At 41.8% G+C, this 19477-nt stretch overlaps 1 protein-coding gene across 6 annotated transcripts in view; it reads right to left on the minus strand.

Annotated features, from left to right (window-relative positions):
* LOC119653440 (nuclear pore complex protein DDB_G0274915) overlaps positions 1 to 19477 on the minus strand; it is a 121621-nt gene that overhangs the window by 46155 nt on the left and 55989 nt on the right. Inside the window, exon 1 of one of the 6 annotated variants that reach the window (XM_038058027.1) lies at positions 16784 to 17014. The exons of 2 other annotated variants lie outside the window; for them this stretch is intronic. Coding sequence is in view for 1 of the 4 variants with exons in the window: in XM_038058022.1 (XP_037913950.1) it covers positions 921 to 928 (8 nt within the window). In the remaining 3 variants the exon portion in view is untranslated. Of the gene's footprint in view, positions 1 to 920; positions 1772 to 16639; positions 16659 to 16744; positions 17015 to 19477 lie in introns of those variants that run through there. 3 more of the 6 variants (XM_038058024.1, XM_038058028.1, XM_038058022.1) reach the window with 3 other exon arrangements.

Below are 19477 nucleotides of genomic sequence, written 5' to 3' on the forward strand. Positions count from 1 at the left end.
GAGCCAGTTATGGTAGACAAGCTAACAAGTAACAACACCTTCTAAAGGTCACATGTGTAGCATATGCATAATCATTAGGTAATACGGTGTGCAGATCCAAGATATATCGGAAAGATACCCGAGGGAACTGTCTAGTATGATTGATTCTAAAGTGGGTCTTCCAACTTCCCTGAGAAGCTTGGGGAGACGACAACAGGGCTCGGAGACAACGACCGCAACTACCAAGGTCCCTACAGATTGTGACTCTTATAATGCGTTCAGTACACGGAAACAACCATCGACTATTGAATCAATTATAATAATTGCCACCCGAAAAAGTTTGGGTCATTCGATGGAAACATATTCAACCTCATGGTGATTACACTTAACCCTAAAGAGACGACTGCCCTGGCTGGCTGTTGCATAAATGACGACACAGTCGTGATAAGTGACGGGTATGGGTTAGCGTATCTACATATGGTAGTCCGAAATGTTTAGTTTTTAGTATTTAATTAAATGCATGAGAAATGAGTTCACTTTTGAAGGGGAATCAATGGAGTGGCTACTGAAGGCCGACTTCTTAGGTCCTCTTACGGATAGAGCTCTATAGCCAACTCATCCAGTTGGTGGTGTAGTTAGGGTCGGTATGACCACACAAGAAAAGGGCTAGAAACCGAACCCTGCCCTAAGGTATCTCGCTCCCCATTTACGGCAACAAATACCTGACCTAATTCCACCTTCGTTTGATGGACGCATATGTCGCTTATCATCGGTCGGACCATGTGGTTGCAACATGCTATGCGTATCTCGGGTTGAATCCTCACTTTGCGAGCCTACATCTGAAGGCGATGGGAAGGAATCCAAACAGAAAACAAAAGCAATTTAACAAAAGTAGCAACGACAATAGCAAAAACTTCAAAAAAATGTATTTATAGACTCACACAGGCATGATAAAAAATTCAGTGGATTTCGATTAGAATCACCAACATCACACTTAGAGTATGCGTCGTACTATTTGCACACCCAAAAAAAAAGATAGATAAGTGTAATCGCGACCGCACTTTGATTATAAACGATCGAGGAGTGTTAAAAATAAACGTTATTTTCTGGACACGTTTTTTCAAAGATGATGATGGGTCACCGGATCATTGGAAAATTTCAAAACGACGACCCCAACTTGGAAAACTTGAATAAAATTCTAAGATATAAGATTGTGTGTACGAGTATCTGTTTGGAGACTTATATGGAAGCACCGCTAAATGTTGTTTACCCAAGAGAATAAATTATTGTTCATTTCAGAGGCAGATTCAGAATTTTATTGTTTATTCCAGATGGAAATATGCAAGGGTCCGAATACACATTGTTTATTCACTATCAGACGTTGCACAGTGGAGATGGAAAATTGCGTCAAGATACACAGTTTGCGTAATCGCTACAATATTTGATCACTCTTGTCACTTTTGTACTTGATTAGTCGAGGACCTCATTACTGCCCTAAGTGCACACTTGATCCTTCGTTATTACCGAGTATCTTTCACTTTCCCGAAGGCTTGTAACCAGAGGATAGCCTTTCGTCTCTTCAATTGTTCACATAACCCTTCCTCGTGGAAGTTGTTTTGCAGGAAAAACTTTTCAGGGATAATCCTGAAACTATCACCGAAGACTAGGACGAAAAGAAAAATTAAAGAACTTTTAGTGTGTTTCGTAATCAGTATCGCGCGTCCCGCGTCTGTCTTCAAGGCGATGCGAAAAACACCGCGGAACCGAAAAAAATGTGCCCGGTCTCCGGCTTAATGCAATGCGAAATAATTGTTGTCGCGTGGTTTTCAAACATTATCATCACCATCAACATCACCATTACCAATGTAAGAACCCACCAAAGTCCCCACCACCATTAGTGAGCACTCTAGAGTCGATTTCGACTTCTCTCTTCTCATTTGAATCCCCAACTGCACACATAGAGCTTTCCCCAAATGGGGAGCACACAGACAGAGAGACCAAACGACAATCTAAAAATCTTGGATATGTATATGCACTTGATAAACAGATTTAGATTCAAGCTTAACCCATACAAGATACTATTCGATGGAGCATTCTGAGGTGATATACGGATGTGATTTTTTCGGTGTTTTGGAGCAATAGTCCTTGCAGTAAGTGAACTGTTGGTCGTTAACTTTCGGGACAGTTGTTTCTTTATTCTGGCAGTAGTCCAAGTCAGATACTTTTATAACAAGGTTAATGATCATCCGAGCACGTTTTCAGTAATTCTAACGAGCAAAGTAGCAGTGAAACATAGACGGAGAGTTCTGTCTAGAGTCAGGGCAACGTCTGGAAAGTGTGTTCCTAAGAGAACAATTTGTCTGGCAAAAAGATATTCCAAATTTCAGACTAGATCTGAGTCTGACTTTTGCAAAAAAAAAAAAGGACAAAATGTCAAGGACCAAAATTGAGAAGTTTCCTGCACACTGGATACTATTTAAGTGAATTAGAGAAACTTAAAAAACCATTTTTTTTCTGTTTTTCTTGCTATTTATATTTAAAATTCGAAAAGTATCTTTTGATTCAATATAAACATTGAAAATTTGGCACCTAGGGTTCAAAATTTCTCCCGTGAATCAGACAGACAGACAAGCAATTTGGAGCAATTTGTCTGACAAAAAAATATTCCAAATTTCACACCAGATCTGAGTCTGACTTTTGCAAGAAAAAAAAAGACAAAATTTCAAGGACCAAAATTGAGAAGTTTGCTGCACACTGGATACTATTTAAGTGAAATAGGGAAACTTCAAAATAAGATTTTTTCCTAATTTTCTTGCTTTTTCCATTTTAAATTCGAAAAGTATCTTTAGATTCAATATCTTTATCTCCAAATCTTTTTATAGAGATTCAATATTTGACATCTAGGGTCCAAAATTTCCCACGTGAATCAAAGCCAGACAACCAAAACCAACCCCCTAATACAGGGTTAACCCAACCAAGCATCCACACTAGGATTCGCCAACTTCAGCAATGACATAGGTTAACGCAATCCAACGAGGGATAGGTTCACACCACTAATATCTATGGTCCTCAACACATTCTGTGTCACAGAATACCACGTTTCCCGACGAAAGTAAGAGCGAATGACTACTACACATCTGAACATCTAGAAGTTGAGTGTAATATTTGCACAAATAGAAAAGTCATTTCCCCCAGACGCCTTGCCATAATACACTGAAAGTAAAATTCATTTTCCCATTTAAACATGTGATAATGGAAATCTTAGTATGTGAAAAGATGTGCGAAATTTAACAAGTGAAATGTACAGGCATAGCAAGTATCACTTGTACTGCATGGTATGCTTTGGCTAGAGATTACACATGTACATATGCGAAAATATCTGTCGAATATGCATACATACAACACATTCTTCTTGAGTGTCATACAAACAGCATATATATATACAGAAAAAAATGTGGGTGATGATATATTAAAAGCTTCTGAATCAGGGAGTCAGTTACTGTACAGACTATAGCCTATTGAATTGAGTCAACGACGCGGTCATACATTGATATATAAATATATATTTATGAGAAGCTTTCCATTGATTTTAAAATCTACATTTCGATGGAGAAAAACAGAAATGTGTGATTTCACTTACATATTTAAAGTACATGGTCATTGAGAGGCTCTCCTGGGTTTTTTTTTCTGTCCCTCTCTCGTTTCGGTATCGTGTACCTAGCGTGTTCGTGCTATCATGTCAATAATGATTGGCAAAAGTTAGCTAATAAACATGTGGAGTACACGAGAAAATATATATATATATATATATATATATATATATGAAAAAAAAATCACTTATGCAATGATGAGCACGGAGGCGTTAATAGTGTTCAAATTTCATAATAAGAATCATGATGAGATGCGCTTTGAATTGGACCGTGATTTTGTTTGAAAAGGGTTAGGAAAACACAGTGGGAGTGCATCCAGAAAATGTATCTATATTGACTGAAAATTAGGTTGAACACGTTCCAACCGTATTGCAAAGGAAGAGGAAATAAATCGGAACCTGGAAGCAGCGCTTCAAATATTAAAAACTAAGAAAACACGGTTGCATGGTTGTTCCATTCTATTCTTTTATAATATAACAAAAGTGTCAAAAATTAACATGAACAACACAATTTCTACCCATTCAAACTTTGTTAATAATATTAGGTTTGCTATCAAACTTTCCAATATTGTACCCCATATTATGACCTGAACTTTTATTCTAGCAAATTCCCGGTGACAAATCAGTAGCAAAATTCCTTCTGGCTCGCTCATTTCTCTCTATATTCCTATGTCCAGGGACCCTTGAAGGCAGCTGGCTCATCAGTTTAAAGGATGTCGTAACCTTTTCTAAGGCCGGAGCCGGACCACACACACCTCAAGTCTATCTGAGAAAACTTTGCTCCAATTTCTCAGCCTATCTGCGATTTGCCAGTGAAAAATAAGGTATCATAATCTTACAACACACTGCCTCTAATCTGCCCTCATCAGAAGACCCGCAACGAAGTTCCTCCTTAAGTCTAGCGTGCATTCAAGATGCCCAAAGTCCTTCCGGTAGTAGGTCCCTTGTTACTATGACCTAACTACTTTGTCCAATATAATTTTTCCTTAACCTTGGCAGCACTGCACGATACAAAGTCGAATGGGCAAGACTGCAAAGTAGCCTTAGTGGAATCCACACCCACAGTTCTTTGCATCCTGTTAAGCTTGCTTTTATTATACTGCCTAGATCCTGGTAAAGTGGGCATTCATCCATTCAGTCTCATTTGATTACTCCGGTATGGATACTATTCATATCTTAGCACAGATCCTATCCATTGCATAAGGACCCTTCTAAACCACCTATTCTGAGATCATAGCGGCCTGAATGGCTTTGGTGCTAACATTATAGAATGTTCCTCCTTAGGAGGTCTGATCAAAAAGTTTCACGGCTTGTCAAATTGCGCACCTTCACGTTAACGTTGACAGCTGGTTCGACGCTCACTTTTTTTTAGAGGGAACTTTTCTGAATAATCTCCATTTTGTTTTGTCCCTCTAACCTTCTCCAAACCGGTTGTTCAGCTATTTTAGTAAAGTCTGTTTTTCGTGTTCCGCGTTTTTGTCATGGAGGTGAAGGAGAAGCAACGTACCGTGACCAAAGTGAACGCCCTTGTGTGTTCCAATCGTCGTTTGATGATACGAGAGATGACAGAGGAGTGCGACATCTCATTTGGGTTATGCCCCAAAAATTGGAGATGGGAAAGGTTGCTGCAAGTTCATTCCACGGCTGATGCAGAGGATCAAAAGGTGCATCGCCTGGAGGTTCGTCAGGAGCTCTTAGAAATGGCTAATGCTAATGGAAACTTCGATTACATGTGACGAATCTTGGGTTTGTGATTACAACTTGGAAACCAAAGTGCAGTCGTCCCAGTGGAAGTCAAAAAATTTACGAAGACCCAAAAGCTCGCCAGATGAGATCAAACGTTGAAGTTTTTCTATAATCTTCCTTGAATGGACCCTAGAAAATCCTAAAGTCTAGGACTGTCAAGATAAAGAATTACCTTCTCACTGATTGATTTGCCTTCCGTATGCAAGCTCCCCATACGTCTTTCTCTGTATACGATACGTGCTGAGTACAATTCAACTCCGCCACACAATAACCCTATCCTCCTGCTTAAGAAGCATAGTTGTTATTATCCCGTATGGACCAGGAGATTTATATAGTAAGGAGCTAGCTGGACGATAATCCAACTGATCCTTCAAGAGAACCAAATTTGATATTTTCTTGGAACTACATAAACTCAAAACAGGGCTTCAGCCCAAAGTCGTCGCTGCTGATTGAGCTAACAGCTCAGAGTATAGGATGGAATTATGAGACTTTATATTTTTTGAAACAGACTCTTGGTATGTCCTGCAAAGTCGTTGATGATTTCAATATTTTGCAAGCAGTCCAGACGGCAGGACCGCTTCTTTTATATTTGTAGATAATCCTTGTAACAAGTAGTAAAGGTAACACTGGTGAAAATCCGACAGTTTTGCGTACTTTGTCACAGCTTTCACAAAAGACAAAAACTAAATAGACGAAATCAATAGGTAGAACATGATTGTCAGTAAACATTTTACGTCGTACTGCCAATTTGAAAGCGTCAGTTGGCAGGCCATCTACAGCGTACGGGCGACAAAATTCCCGGGGTCCCACTTAAAAGCAAGATGGAAGCAAAACATCCACCTGAAAAACATCAAAACAGATGGGATGGGAGGAGCCAGTTGACAACGTAAGTTACCTGCCCGGTTTCCGAAATTGGAGGACGCGTTCGCTGCACCTCTGTCTGACTTCGGGAGGCCAAGGACCGACATCGAGAAAGTAGTAAAGACCTCCATAGTCACCTTCCTTTTTTCACCAAATATAGTCATGCGGAGTATCAAATGAAAGGTCTTCTTCCCGAAGCCGGTCTTAGTTTTGATACTTTTTGGTAAAGTGGGAACCGTGGAGGGTCGAGAGTAATCGTTTCTTTCACGGACCAATTCTCAGAAATTACCCAACCGAAAAATCTGAAAAAAAATCAAGAGGCCCCCGATGTGGTTCTGGTAGTGTACGACTCTCTTTTGAGTTTTTTGGGCGCTGGATTCAAAATACTTCCGGCAGTCACGAACTTGTTGAGGACAATGTTTCTAACGTCGAAGGACACTATCATCATCGATTTGATCCCAAACTGTTCAAGAGGTCCTCCCAGAAATGCAGCGACCATGGGATCTACCTCTCTGAAACCTGCATTTTTATCTCCCGGCGGCACTAAAATAATCCACGAATTCGAGATAGAAATAGAAATGGAACCGTTTCAGAAGAGAATCTTTTTCTCTGAGTGAAATTCACAGAATGCGTTTTTCACTTCTTTTGAAATGACAGTTTCATAGAACTCACAAGATTATATTAACCTTTTATATTGATCGTATGTATTTTTGGGTAAAAAAAGCAGTTATGACAGCAGTATTGACAATCAGGTATTCACTTTCACCGATGCTCTTCCGTCATTCTTTCTCCACTCCTTCTCGCTTGTTTGATTCTAGTGTGTAATATTAGACTCAAACTTTGTCACAGGTTCAGATGCAATAAAAAAACGGACAACCTTTTTGCTGGAACCGATTAAAAGTCAATAGGAAACCCTAGACGGATATGCTCCGACAAATAAGATGTAATTCGGATACTTTGTCTTTTCTTTCTTTTTCTTCAGCAGTTAGGAAGAAACTTTCTTCCACATTTATGATCCACGAACCTTTGTCTGCTGAGTTGCCTCTGGCCTGGACGAAATGATAGGTCACTTTTTTGAATTTTCGGGTATTACGCTCAAATAGAGGAATCCGTGGTCTACAAATGTGGAACAAAGCCTTTTCCTAATTGGTCCGCTCCGAGATCAACTGGATGCGAACTTAGGACTTCCTCAACCCTCAAAGAAAAATAATTTCATACAATACGTTGCTTACTGTCGTAAGCTCGTTTGAAGAAGAAAATATTTGGCATATGTCGACGTTCAACTTCTAGCACTTCCCAAAGTGTTGTTTTACGATGGAGAGCCGATGTCTTGTTGATCGTATACTTCTAGAGCGGCGTTGGTACTCCTCAACGATTTTCAACATCCTTCTCAACATTTTTGGTGACTATTTAGTAGCCCCAAAAACGTTCTGTTTTTTGAGGTTCCGTTCCCAATGTTATCTCCGCAACGATTTTAATAGTGTCCCTTACGCTTGTTTGTGTGTCCGGATGGCTCAAGTGGTTAGAACGCTGAGTTGTTGTAGTGGAAGATCGCGGTTCAAATCTCACTGGTGGCAGAGGGATTTGTTATCATGACTGGATATCATGAGTGCCTGAGTCAAATCAGAGTAATAATCCTGTCCTCCACATTGCCTCCTACAGTGTGCTGTAGTGTACCGTTACAGTCTTGAATGAAGTGCTCTAACACGCTTCAAGGCCCTGATCTCCAATATATTATAACTACATTTCTCTTAGGAGGAACACTTCATCCACCGAAAAGCCTCCCGTACCACCTTCCGAAAAACTATCACACGGCTATATTGCATCTATCCGAGAAAACTCCGTACCAATTCGACAGCCAAAGAAAAATATGGTGTCATAACCCCTTAACACATCATCGATCTTTCACTTCCCTTTTCTCCTGAAGCCCAGCGTGCATACATATAGATTAGTCCATTCAAAATGTCGGCACTGCACAATTCAATACATTTTATATGGACAATTCTTTGGATCCTACTAAGCGTGGTCTTATTATATTTCTGCTCAACGCAGCTCACCAAACAACAGAACTGGTCGGACTACAGCTGTGTATCCCCGTACAACTATTTTTCGACGAAGGTCTCATTCGTTCACGTTATGATCCTGGTCCTCCCATATGTTAATTTTGAGATATGCGTGTTAGAAGTTGAAAAGAGGCGATCTTTCCACAATCGTTCTTAAATGGATATCTAGGACACGCTATATGTTTGTCAACACAAAGGAGGTAAGATTGGTTTGCCTAAAACCATTCACGGACTCACATTTTTAATCTTTGATTCCTTTTGATTGAGAGGAGACTTATACATATATGTCTCGTGGTGGTCGCCAAACGACAACGAAGCCTCCCCCCCCCTTTCCCCATATATTGCCTATGCGATTCTAGCTCTGCTCTGACGGTTGGCATGATACCACTGGATGAAACAAATTCGATTTGGACCATCACTACTAACCACTAGCACTGGGAAACGCTGTATTCGTGATGCAGTAGGCGAATGCTCCAAAGGCCTAATTAGGGTGATCAGACCTGAGACGAACACGGGGACTCATCTGAAGTGGCAATAAGTGACAAAACCCTTGCAAGGATATACTGGTACCATGGAGACCTGGATAGCACCTGAATTCATGTTTCATATACTTGCGGCTCTGTTGTAGCCTTTACCCCTAGTGGTAAATTCATGGGGGTTCTGGTTGATATCCAAGTGGACAAGAGATTTTTGGGCCTCAAACAGGTGTCGTACTCCAAAGTTCGGTAGAGATTTAGGTCTTGCTTCCACCAGTAAGAGTAAACTGAGTCATACGCTCAGTATAAACTGATACCGTTTTGCTTCTCTTGTGGTCACAGAATTAATCCATGTTTTAAGAAAATCGTGGGGTTAATTCATCGAGGCAGGTGCTTACGTTAGACTACTAGGACATAACTGCCCACGCACCAAATTTTCTCCCTCAGACTCCCATAGAGAGACTCCAAGGTGCTCGTGCATCTCCTGACAGCAAGCAACAGGCTAGTACTCGTATCAGTACCAGCTTGTTGAGTAAGTTGAACTTCTTTTCGAGAGGCTCTTCTCCAACAATTTAAAGATTGGTTCATCGTGGAAATTGAACCCCGGCCTTTGTCGCCGTTACGTTAGCCACCCTTTTAGTGTTCGTGTCTGGCGCAGGCGTCGATGTGCGCCTCAGTAACACCTTGATCTTGCGCAAGATGAGGATGCTGCCATTTCCGCGATGACACCATTGTCCATCAAATTCACCGCGACTCTGACCGCTGTCGACCATGTCGACGATAAGGTCAACCATATGAAGGATCAAGTTCCCCGATCGATAAATGGAAGGACTAGATTATTGTGTGCAATTTTGCACTAAATGTAAGGTAATCTTAACAAAATAAATGCGCCATGGTGCGTAGATCACTATCTTCAAGATTAGGTTGCGTGAAAGTTTGCCTGAACTGGTAGGTCACAGTATAAGACGGAACGATGGGACCTATGTTCTTTAAGCCAGGGTCTTGTTGAGTCTGGTGAAATCGTTGATGCTTTCAATATTTTAATAGCAGTCCAACCAGGACCATTTCTCTTAATGGTCCTAGTAACCCTCTTATAAAGTGGAAGGAAAACGACCACCACCAAACACCGAAACATATAGAAAGACTCAGTGAATAATCCAAGTTGCACGCTCCCTGGTTTCCTAAACTGGATGACGTGGTCGCTGTACTGAAAAGAATGGAGACGAAGACTCCGGGAGGCCAAGGACTGACATAGAATTGTAGTGCCGTAGATGGAGAAGAAAGTAGTAAAGAAGATCACAGCTACCTTCCTGCGGCTAGACAGATTTTCATTCCACCATGGTGTGTATCCACCATCCATATAGTCAAAATTAATTTTGATCATTCTTTCTGCATTCTGCAAAATTTTGGGACCTTGCCGTATCGCGTAAATTCTTGGGTTTTAACGATTTTAACTTTTATCATCCTCTCCGAACCGTATTTACAGGATCATTGCGTTTTGAAATTTATTATTTAATGGCAGTTCGATATTCGAGATTATCAACCAGTTTCTCTTCGCGTCAAAACGTTGACCAATTCAGTTCCACAGAGGGTTTTTTTTCGCCAGATATAGTAATGTGGGGTATCAAATGAAAAGTTTCGATTACTACTTTCCGAAGCCGGTCTTAGTTTCGACATTTGCTGGAAAGGTAAGGAGTGTGGGGAGTCGGAATCGATAATCTCTTTAACGGATTCTCAGAAAGTATCCAACCGAAAAATTTGGAAAAAATCAGGATTCTGCCACGACTTCGAAATAACCCACATACCGATATCCTTTCAAATAAATTTAATAATAGTATGTTACTACAATTTTTAGTAATTGGCTGCCAAACCCTCCTAAGTTCATTTAAGCACCAGGAAATTTTGCAATAATGTGGGCTATAATATAGAGCATGATCCTACCTTAGTTTGGTAGAAATCGAGCTATTACTAACAAAGTTATAACAAGTCAAATTTGTCGCTTCTTTGCAGATTCCCTTCCCCGGCATCCATCCATCCTCCCTCCATTGATATATTCATCATCGCTCTAGCTTGTTTACTTCGCCCGCTGTGTCGAGCTGAGTAGGCGTGTGTTGGTGGTGCTCGTCACGAAAGTGAAGAAACGAAATCTAGAGCCACGCGTCGTGATAAAATTTTGCGCCAGATTGGGCGAAACAGGTTCGGAAACGTACGCGAAAATTGTAGAAGTACATGATGATAGTGCTCTTAGTCGTACCCAGGTGTTTCGATGGCATAAAGAGTTTAAGGAGGGTCGTGAAAGTGTGTAAGACGAAGCCTGGAGTGGGAGACCAGTTAAGGTGCGGACTGACGGGGAGTCGTAGCTCGTGCGCGGTAGGTAGGTATCAGTGGCCGCTCTGAGGAGCCCAATTAGCGCTGTGGTGCGCCGTTTTGATGCCACAAACTCCTAAGACAGTGACTGCTTCAGAATCAGCCCGTAGCATTCACGAAGGAAATCAGCTCCCCTATCCTGTAGCTAGACATCTCTCTGAGGTCCCCAAAGAATGGTTTAATCAGTGTCCGTAGCCTGACTCTAGCTAGAGTTGGGCAATTGCAGAGAAAGTCCATGAGAGTTCCCCTTTCTTCTCCGCAGCTTCGTCAATGCGAATCGTAGGGTATGACGAGCCTGGCAGCATGGTTCCCTATGAGCCAGTGCCCCGTGCAGACCGCCGTAATCTGGAATGCTTTGTCACACGTCTAGAGCGGGAGTTCTCGTGATCGGGCTATATTATAAGCGAGCCAAATTCTCTGGCTTGGCACAGGTGGTGAGGCTTCGGCATCTGAGGCCTGCGGCTGCTTGGCAGTGGGAGTAGATTCCGCCCCTGACAGCCGCCAGCGAAACACCAAGTGTATTCATCGAAGGGTTGCCAAGAGCAGAGTCTCGCCTTATCAATGCGTCAGTCTGCTCATTCGAGAAAACCCTCGCGCCAACTCTACAGGCCATCTTTGACCCATCGGTAAAGAATACTGAGTCATAACCTTGCAACACACCGCCGGTCTTCCACTTTGCCCTGATTGGAAAGTCCACAGCAAAGTTTCTCATGAAGTTCAGCTTGCGTGTGCCATAGTCCGTGGGGAATGACCAGATTTCCCAAGGTACTTCGTCTAAGATGTTACTGTGGCCGTAGGACTTCGCTGACCAACATCCAGACTCAGTCTGACGGCACTGCACGCTGCAACGTATTTAATGTGGAGGTCTAGGGGGAGGAGATCCAGGAGTACATTGAGAGCATCTGCCGGGCAGGACTGCAGAGCCCCAGTAGCACCTGCACACGCGGTTCTCTGAATCCTATTAAACTTCATCCTATTGTATTTTTTGCTCAAAGCCTGCCACCATAAAATAGAGGCGTACGTTAAGATCGGACGCACTACAGCGGTATACATCCAGAGAACCATCCTCGGCCGGAGACCCCATTTCTTTGCAAAGGTTCTCTTGCAGGCATAGAATGCTATACAGGCCTTCTTGACCCTCAGTTTTATGTTCAATCTCCAATTTAGCTTTGGATCCAGGATTACACCCAGATACTTTACATTAGAGGAAAGAACTAATCTTTGTTTATTCAGCCCAGGTAGCTGGAATTCAGATGTCATTGGCTTGGTGGTGAATAGCATCAGTTCCGTTTTTAAGGTTTTGTGTAAACACAAAACCTTATTAAAATCGGTTTACTGTCTGTCTGTCCGTCACACGCATTTTTCTCGGAGACGGTTATAGTGATTGACACCAAATTTGGTAGAAAGGTGGGAACTGTGAACGCTCACGCATGCAGTGAATTACATCCTTTTACATCGAATTTAAGGGGGGGTCCCCATACATGCAAAAGGGGGGTGTAAAATTTTTTTTCATCAAATATAGTCATGTGGGGTATCAAATGAAAAGTCTCGATTAGTACTTTTCAAAGCCGATCTTAGTTTTGACATTCGTTGGAAGGGTGGGGAGCGCGGGGGGTTGAAAGTGATCACTTCTTTAAGGGGGCCATTCTCAGAAACCACCAAACCGAAAAATCTGAAAAAAATCAAGAGGCTGCCACTATATGGTGCCTGGGCTCCGAAATACCTTCCATGCCGATATCTGTTTAAATAAAGTTAATAATAGTATATTACTACCATTTTTTGTAATTGGCTAGAAACCCCCCTTAAGTTCATCCTAGTACCATGAAATTTTGCAGTGATATAGGCTATAATATAGAGCATGATCTTACCAAGTTTGGTGGAAATCGCACTATTACTAACAAAGTTATAATACCTCAAATTTGTTGCTTCTTTGAAAATTGAAGACTATGAATGTCAATATCACCCGAAAGTGGATACTCTCACATAATATATGGATATATTACGTGCTACGTACAAAGAAATACACAAAACCTTTCGTACCTGAAGCGTTGAGCTTCCGGTTTCCCGACTTGTTGTTGGGTTTATGCTGAGTCCGCATCTTGCGGCCCACAGGCACACCTTTCGCAACGTTCCTTCCATGATGTCGCTCATAATGGACAGAAGCATCCCTAACATTAATATTACCAAGTCGTCGGCATACGCCCCCAACTTCACCCCGCTGCTGTCCAATGTTCTTAAAATTTCGTCCATTATTATTAACCAGAGCACCGGAGAGATGGCGCCACCCTGGGGCGTGCCTCTGTTCACAACTCTGGTCTAGTGGTTGCCTCCCAGATCCGACTGGATTATCCTTATACTTAGCAAGGCTATAATTCAATGCGTAATGCCCTCCAATCCAATACCGGTCAAGGATTCCTTGATGGCGTTGGTACTAGCGTTGTTGAAAGCTCCCTCTATATCCAAAAAGGCAGCTAAGGTGTATTGCTTGTACTGCAGCGACCGCTCAAACCTTATAGAGGGCGGTTTCTGTGGATTTTCCTTTGAGGTAGGCTTGCTGGGACTTAGAGAAAGGCGTTCTCTCCATAATAGCCCTCAAGTGGATATCCAGGACCCGTTCTAGGGTCTTCAACACAAAAGAGGTCAGGCTGATTGGTCGAAAGTCATTCGAGGACTCATGACCGTGCCTGCCCGATTTCGGTATGATAACCACGTGTGAGCGTTTCCAGGACTGTGGTACGTATCCTAAAGAGATGCTACTCCGGCAAATCTCAACAAGCCACGGCACAATCCTTTCCTGCTGCTTCTGTAGCATGACTGGCATTATGCAATCCGGGCCTGGAGATTCATATGCTGAGAAGCTGTTTATAGCCCAGCCGATCTTATCCTCGGTAATTACCGATTTGATAGTCTCGCACAGCTGGGGTGGCAGCAAACCCTCCAAGCAAAGTTCTGACTCATAGTCCTCCTCGCTGGCTTGAAAGTGCGTACGAACCAGAAGCTCCAAGGTTTCATCAGAAGATTCCGTCCATGGACTTTTTGGGAAGGATGGGCTCGTGTGCGCTTTGGACAGAATCTTACTGAGCCTCGCGGATTCACTGGTGTTTCCAATGTTCTGACAATAGTCCAACCAAGACCGCTTCTTGGCCGAATTGCACTTCTTCAGGCAGTCCTTGTATGGCTGCCAATATTTATACCTGTAGCAGATATTGAAGATTTCTCTGGTCAGCTTCCTGAGGCTGTAGAGATTTCCATTCCATCACGGTGGAGTTCGCCTGTCGTGCCAATCTTGCTAGTTTGTTCTTAATTACTTGACAAAACGTTCTAAACTGTTGATCCTCCAGGGATTTCTAAAGGGTTTGGAGTCCTCTGCGGCGAGATCTACAGTGAAAAGTATCGAACTTTGATTCGAGAAGGATCTCTGATTTGACACTCTCCAGTCCTCCACCCTAAGAATACCATTGTAGGCTATTAGGGTGATATCAAGGACCTTCTCCCAACCGTCACAGATCTCCGAGCTGGGGAAATGGAAGGTTGGCGAACTGCCCCTGTTACACACCGATAGGTTTGAAGTAATAATAAAATCAAAGAATAACTCTCCTCTCTCGTTGATTTCCGAGACCAAACTCAACGTAAAATCAAGCTACGCAATGAATACGTGAGCTTTCACATGCCATAGCTGAATTCCGTCACAGTAACTTAAACAAAATTATGGATACGACTGTATGTATAAAGAAAGCCATCCTTTTAATTTCCACGAACAACTTTCACCGGGTCCAACTCTGGAGTTAGGTCATGGATGTTTGTGATTATCTTCGTGTTGGTCCTGCCCTACCTTCTTTCTGCTGCTTCAACAATATTTATTCAAAATAATAAACCTGACACGCAATTTATATTAATAAATTTCAAAATCAGAACAACAAACATGAGGAGAGAGTGACAATGCCTCCACAAGTGTTTATATATCTTATTGCAAATTTCAACTCAAAGTAAAACCAAACAACGTGTGATAATCTGTTATGAAAACAAAAAGTCCCCAAGTTCCAGGGTAAATCTAGTTCAATGCACTTGCATTACATGCGAGTAGATATGATATCGCGAAAAGTATTATAGGAAAGAAGATACTCATCTAGATATTTAGGTCCCAAGTTCAGCTTTGAGACGATGTAGTTTGCCGCGCGAATTTTGTTTTGTATCTTTTGTAGGTTTTCTTAGTAAACAAGATAAGGCATGGTGGATGGACCTAGTCCGGTAGTACCTTATAGCAGGGTAAGTGAGCTATTTACCGAAAAATCTCTACACCGCGATAGTATCTAGATTATATTTTTGCCCTTATCCATCAAATTAAGGCTCTTATCTCCCCCATATCGTGTATGTGTGTTTCATATTTGAATAGCTCGTACTCCATTCTTCAACCACACATTATGCCTCATTAATTAAGCCGAGAAATGTCGTTTTCAAGAGCTTGAATGAGAGTGTTACAACGCCAACAACACAATAATACCACGGCGCTTGCTATGCGGTGATATCTACTATGTACAGCCTAGCAAGAGGTAGAGAAGCAAGTCCCACAGAGCTCCTGGTACGGCACTAGTATAACCACGTGAAACCAAAGACGCAGTTGTTAAAATAGCGCATTTTCTGTATTTCTATTTCGAAAATAACTGACAACGAGGCAACAAAACAATCTTGAGTTAACAAAACTAAGAAAGCACGGATACAAAAACACTAGAAAGAGACCAGTCGATGCTTGAATAAACTTTAAAACTAAAAACACGAAAGTAACAAAAATATTGTCAGATATACTATTTGTATCTTTTTTTCGATGAGAGATGCGTGCGTATACGCATGCTGTGGACTATTTAGTTTACAGCGGCAACAGATTGATGTGCTAATCTTGAGAGACTTCTGAGACGACGCACATGGGAATCGGACGCAGGAATTTCAGTTATCTAAGAAGTAGGTCCCCGACAGGAATGCAGCATTCCTCACTGAAACTTTACACCTAGATTTTCCGAACAGAACGTTTTGTCGTTTGCAGCAAAGCGGATCGAGATTAGCACATATCTCGTTTGAAGATTAGCCAAACTTTCACACAGAACCGTCACTTCATAATTTATGGATGCGATAACAAACAACTCACTTTTTGGGATTTGAGCCCCACTTTTTGGGGGACAATGGCTTAAGTAGATTAATCATCGAACACAAGAATCTAATGAATTTCGAAACATCTGAGCTGGTATTGAATCATCCCCCAGATGACGATAGTACAATGCAGTCACATCCCAGATATTTCTGCTAACTTTGGGAAGGCAAATAGAAGAGAACTTGATTGCCGTCTTCCTGTTGCAATAGCATTTCAGCATTCTTTCCTCACATTGGAGGTATCTAACCGGAAACTATGCTAACCTGGCTTCACTTTCATGGGTCTTCTTCAACAAGGTTAAGACCAACCGCATTTTCTTTCTCTCTATTCCGATAGACAACAGAACCTCACTTACTATTTCAAACAAACTATTCCAAGCATTCGTTATAAAACGCGTCTAGAAACTACACATTTTTCACACTTTTTTCCACCATCGTGAGAGCACACAACGTTCTTTTACCTTATCAGATACAAACACTTGATTTTCCACGCCACTTACACGCTATACACAACCTTATTGTGTTTAATGGATCACTTTTTAATACAGAATCAGCGTATTCAATCAATTAACGCGCGACAAATAATTCAAAATTCGAATCTATGATATAATATCGGATATACTATAAAGCATTGTATCTTTTATCTTTTTTTTTTTTGTATGAATTCCCACCTTCTCCCCCTGCAAAACAAACAAACACGAGGTTTCCTTGATTGAAAGAATAAACTTGGATGAAATAAGTAACGAATGGAAGGAGAAATTCGTTGGAGCAGAGTCTTGTGAGACGCCAGAAATTAAAACGCTATGAGTAGAATAAAATGTGTATTTTTCAGTTAGCGTAGTATTAAAAGTATAATATGTGTAGTATACGAGTGTAATCTAGTTCAGTGTGCTGAGATATGGGACACACGAGCTGGTTTTAGGGCATTGAGGAGACATGGGCGCAGTGCTAATTTTTTCAAGGTGATGCGAAAAGCAGATAAACTGTTTGAAACGTTGAATAAATTTCATAAAAATGGGTTGGCTCAGAAATGAGATTTCTTCAAAAGATAAACGCTTCAAAGTCATGAGGCCGTTGCATAATTAGGTTGCGACTTTTTAGACCCAAACAACAAAAAAAAAATGGTCCAATTCTAGAAAGGTTCAGTTGACCTACTATCACTTTGCTAATAACATTACGATTCCCGCCAAACTTTCCAGTATCATGCCCTACACATGCAAGATATCGCGGGAAATCCGCTGTCAAACGGCCTGGCCGAGATCGGAGAAAATTGAAAATTTCCACGACCCCCGGGGCCGTAAAAATTGACAAAAATGCAAAATCCGGAAATTGCCGCGGGCGATCCAAATTCAGGAAATGCAAGAATTTACACGCTACGATGCCTGGAACGCAAGATATCGGCTGATATCGAGGAAAATTAAAAATTTCCACGACCCCCGGGGCCGTAAAAATTGACAAAAATGCAAAATCCTGCAGCGGGCAATAACTGGTTCAAACGGGGAGGCAACCAAGATTCAGAAAATGCAACAATTTCCACGCTACGATGCCCGAAACGCAAGATATCGTGGAAAATCCGTCGAACGACCTGGCCAAGATCGAGGAAAATTTCCACGACCCCCGGGTCGTAAAAATTGGCAAATTGGGATTGCGGGCAATATCGCGTTCGAATGAGGAGGCGACCCAGACTCTGGTAATGCAAGAATTTTCAAGCTACGATGCCGGGAACGCAAGATATCGTGGAAAACCCGCTGTCGGACCACCTGGCCGAGATCGGTGAAAATTGAAAATTTCCACGACCTCCCGGGTCGTAAAAATTGGCAAAAAAGCAAAATCGTGGGATTGCAGTGGGCAATATCTCGTTCAAAAGGGAAGGCGACCCAGATTCAGGAAATGCAAAAATTTCCACGCTACGATTTAGGGAACGTTAGATATCGCAGAAAATCCACGGTCGGACGACCTGGCCAAGATCGAAGAAAATTGAAAATTTCCACGACCCCAGGTCGTAAAATTTGACAAAAATGCAAAATCGTTATTGCGATGGGCAATACCCCGTTAGAATAAGGAGGCGGCCCAGATTCAGGAAATGCAAGAATTTTCACGCTACGATGCCGGGAACGCAAGCTAAAATCGAGGAAAATTGAAAATTTCCAGGACCACCGTCGTAAAAATTGACAAATATGCAAAATCCTGGTACTGTATAGGGCAATATGTCGTCCGAACGAGGGGACAACCCCAGGTTCAGGAAAAGCAAGAACTTACATGCTACGATGCCCGAAACGCTAGATATTGTGGAAAATCCGCCGTCGGACGACCTGAACAAAATCGAGGAAAATTGAAAATTTCCACGCCCCCCGGGGTCGTAAAAATTGGCAAAAATGCAATTTCGTGGGATTATGGTGGGCAATACCTCGTTCGAACAAGAGGCGACACAGATTCAGGAAATGCAAGAATTTCCACGCTATGATGCCGAGAACGCAAGATATCGTGGAAAACCCGCAGTTGAATGATAACCTGGCCGAAATCGAGGAAAATTGAAAATTTCCACAAACCCCCCGAGTCGTAAAAGTTAAAAATAATGCAAAATTCTGGGGCAGGACAATATCTAGTTCGAACGAGGAGGCAACCCAGATTCAGAAAATGCAAGAATTTCCACGCTACAATACCGGCAACGCAAGATATTGTCGAAAATCCGCGCTCGGACGAACTGACGTCTAGCCGTTCTTTTGCTTCTGAACGGGGTATGAAGTATTGTTTTTGTCGCTGAGTTGACTCGAATTTCTAAATCGAAAGCCCTGTTTAACGAAGTCAGAATGAACGGGACCGGCTGATCGGAGAAACAGCTGATAAGCGGGAGATGCGATAGGAGATCGTTTTTCTTTGAGAAGGAGATTTTTGTATAACTCCTCAGCTAGGATCGATTTTTGTTTTTGGAAATTAAAATGGCTTTGTTTTTGAGAATAAGTGGTCTCTGGAGCGGAGTTTGGAAAAGATATCAATTTAGATTTTTTGGAAAGTAAGGTGGCCTCAGATTTTGTGAATAAGTGGTCTTTGGAACAGAATTTGGAAACGGGATCAATTTTGGTTTTTTTGGAGGCTTGTTGAATCAGAAGCTTCGATAATTACTTGTCAACCGAAGCAAGAGAGATATTTTTGTAATTTGACGAAGGATCATTTTATGGAATTTATATTTTCAA

Source organism: Hermetia illucens, chromosome 4 (genome assembly GCF_905115235.1).
Source record: "Hermetia illucens chromosome 4, iHerIll2.2.curated.20191125, whole genome shotgun sequence".
NCBI lineage: Eukaryota > Metazoa > Arthropoda > Insecta > Diptera > Stratiomyidae > Hermetia > Hermetia illucens.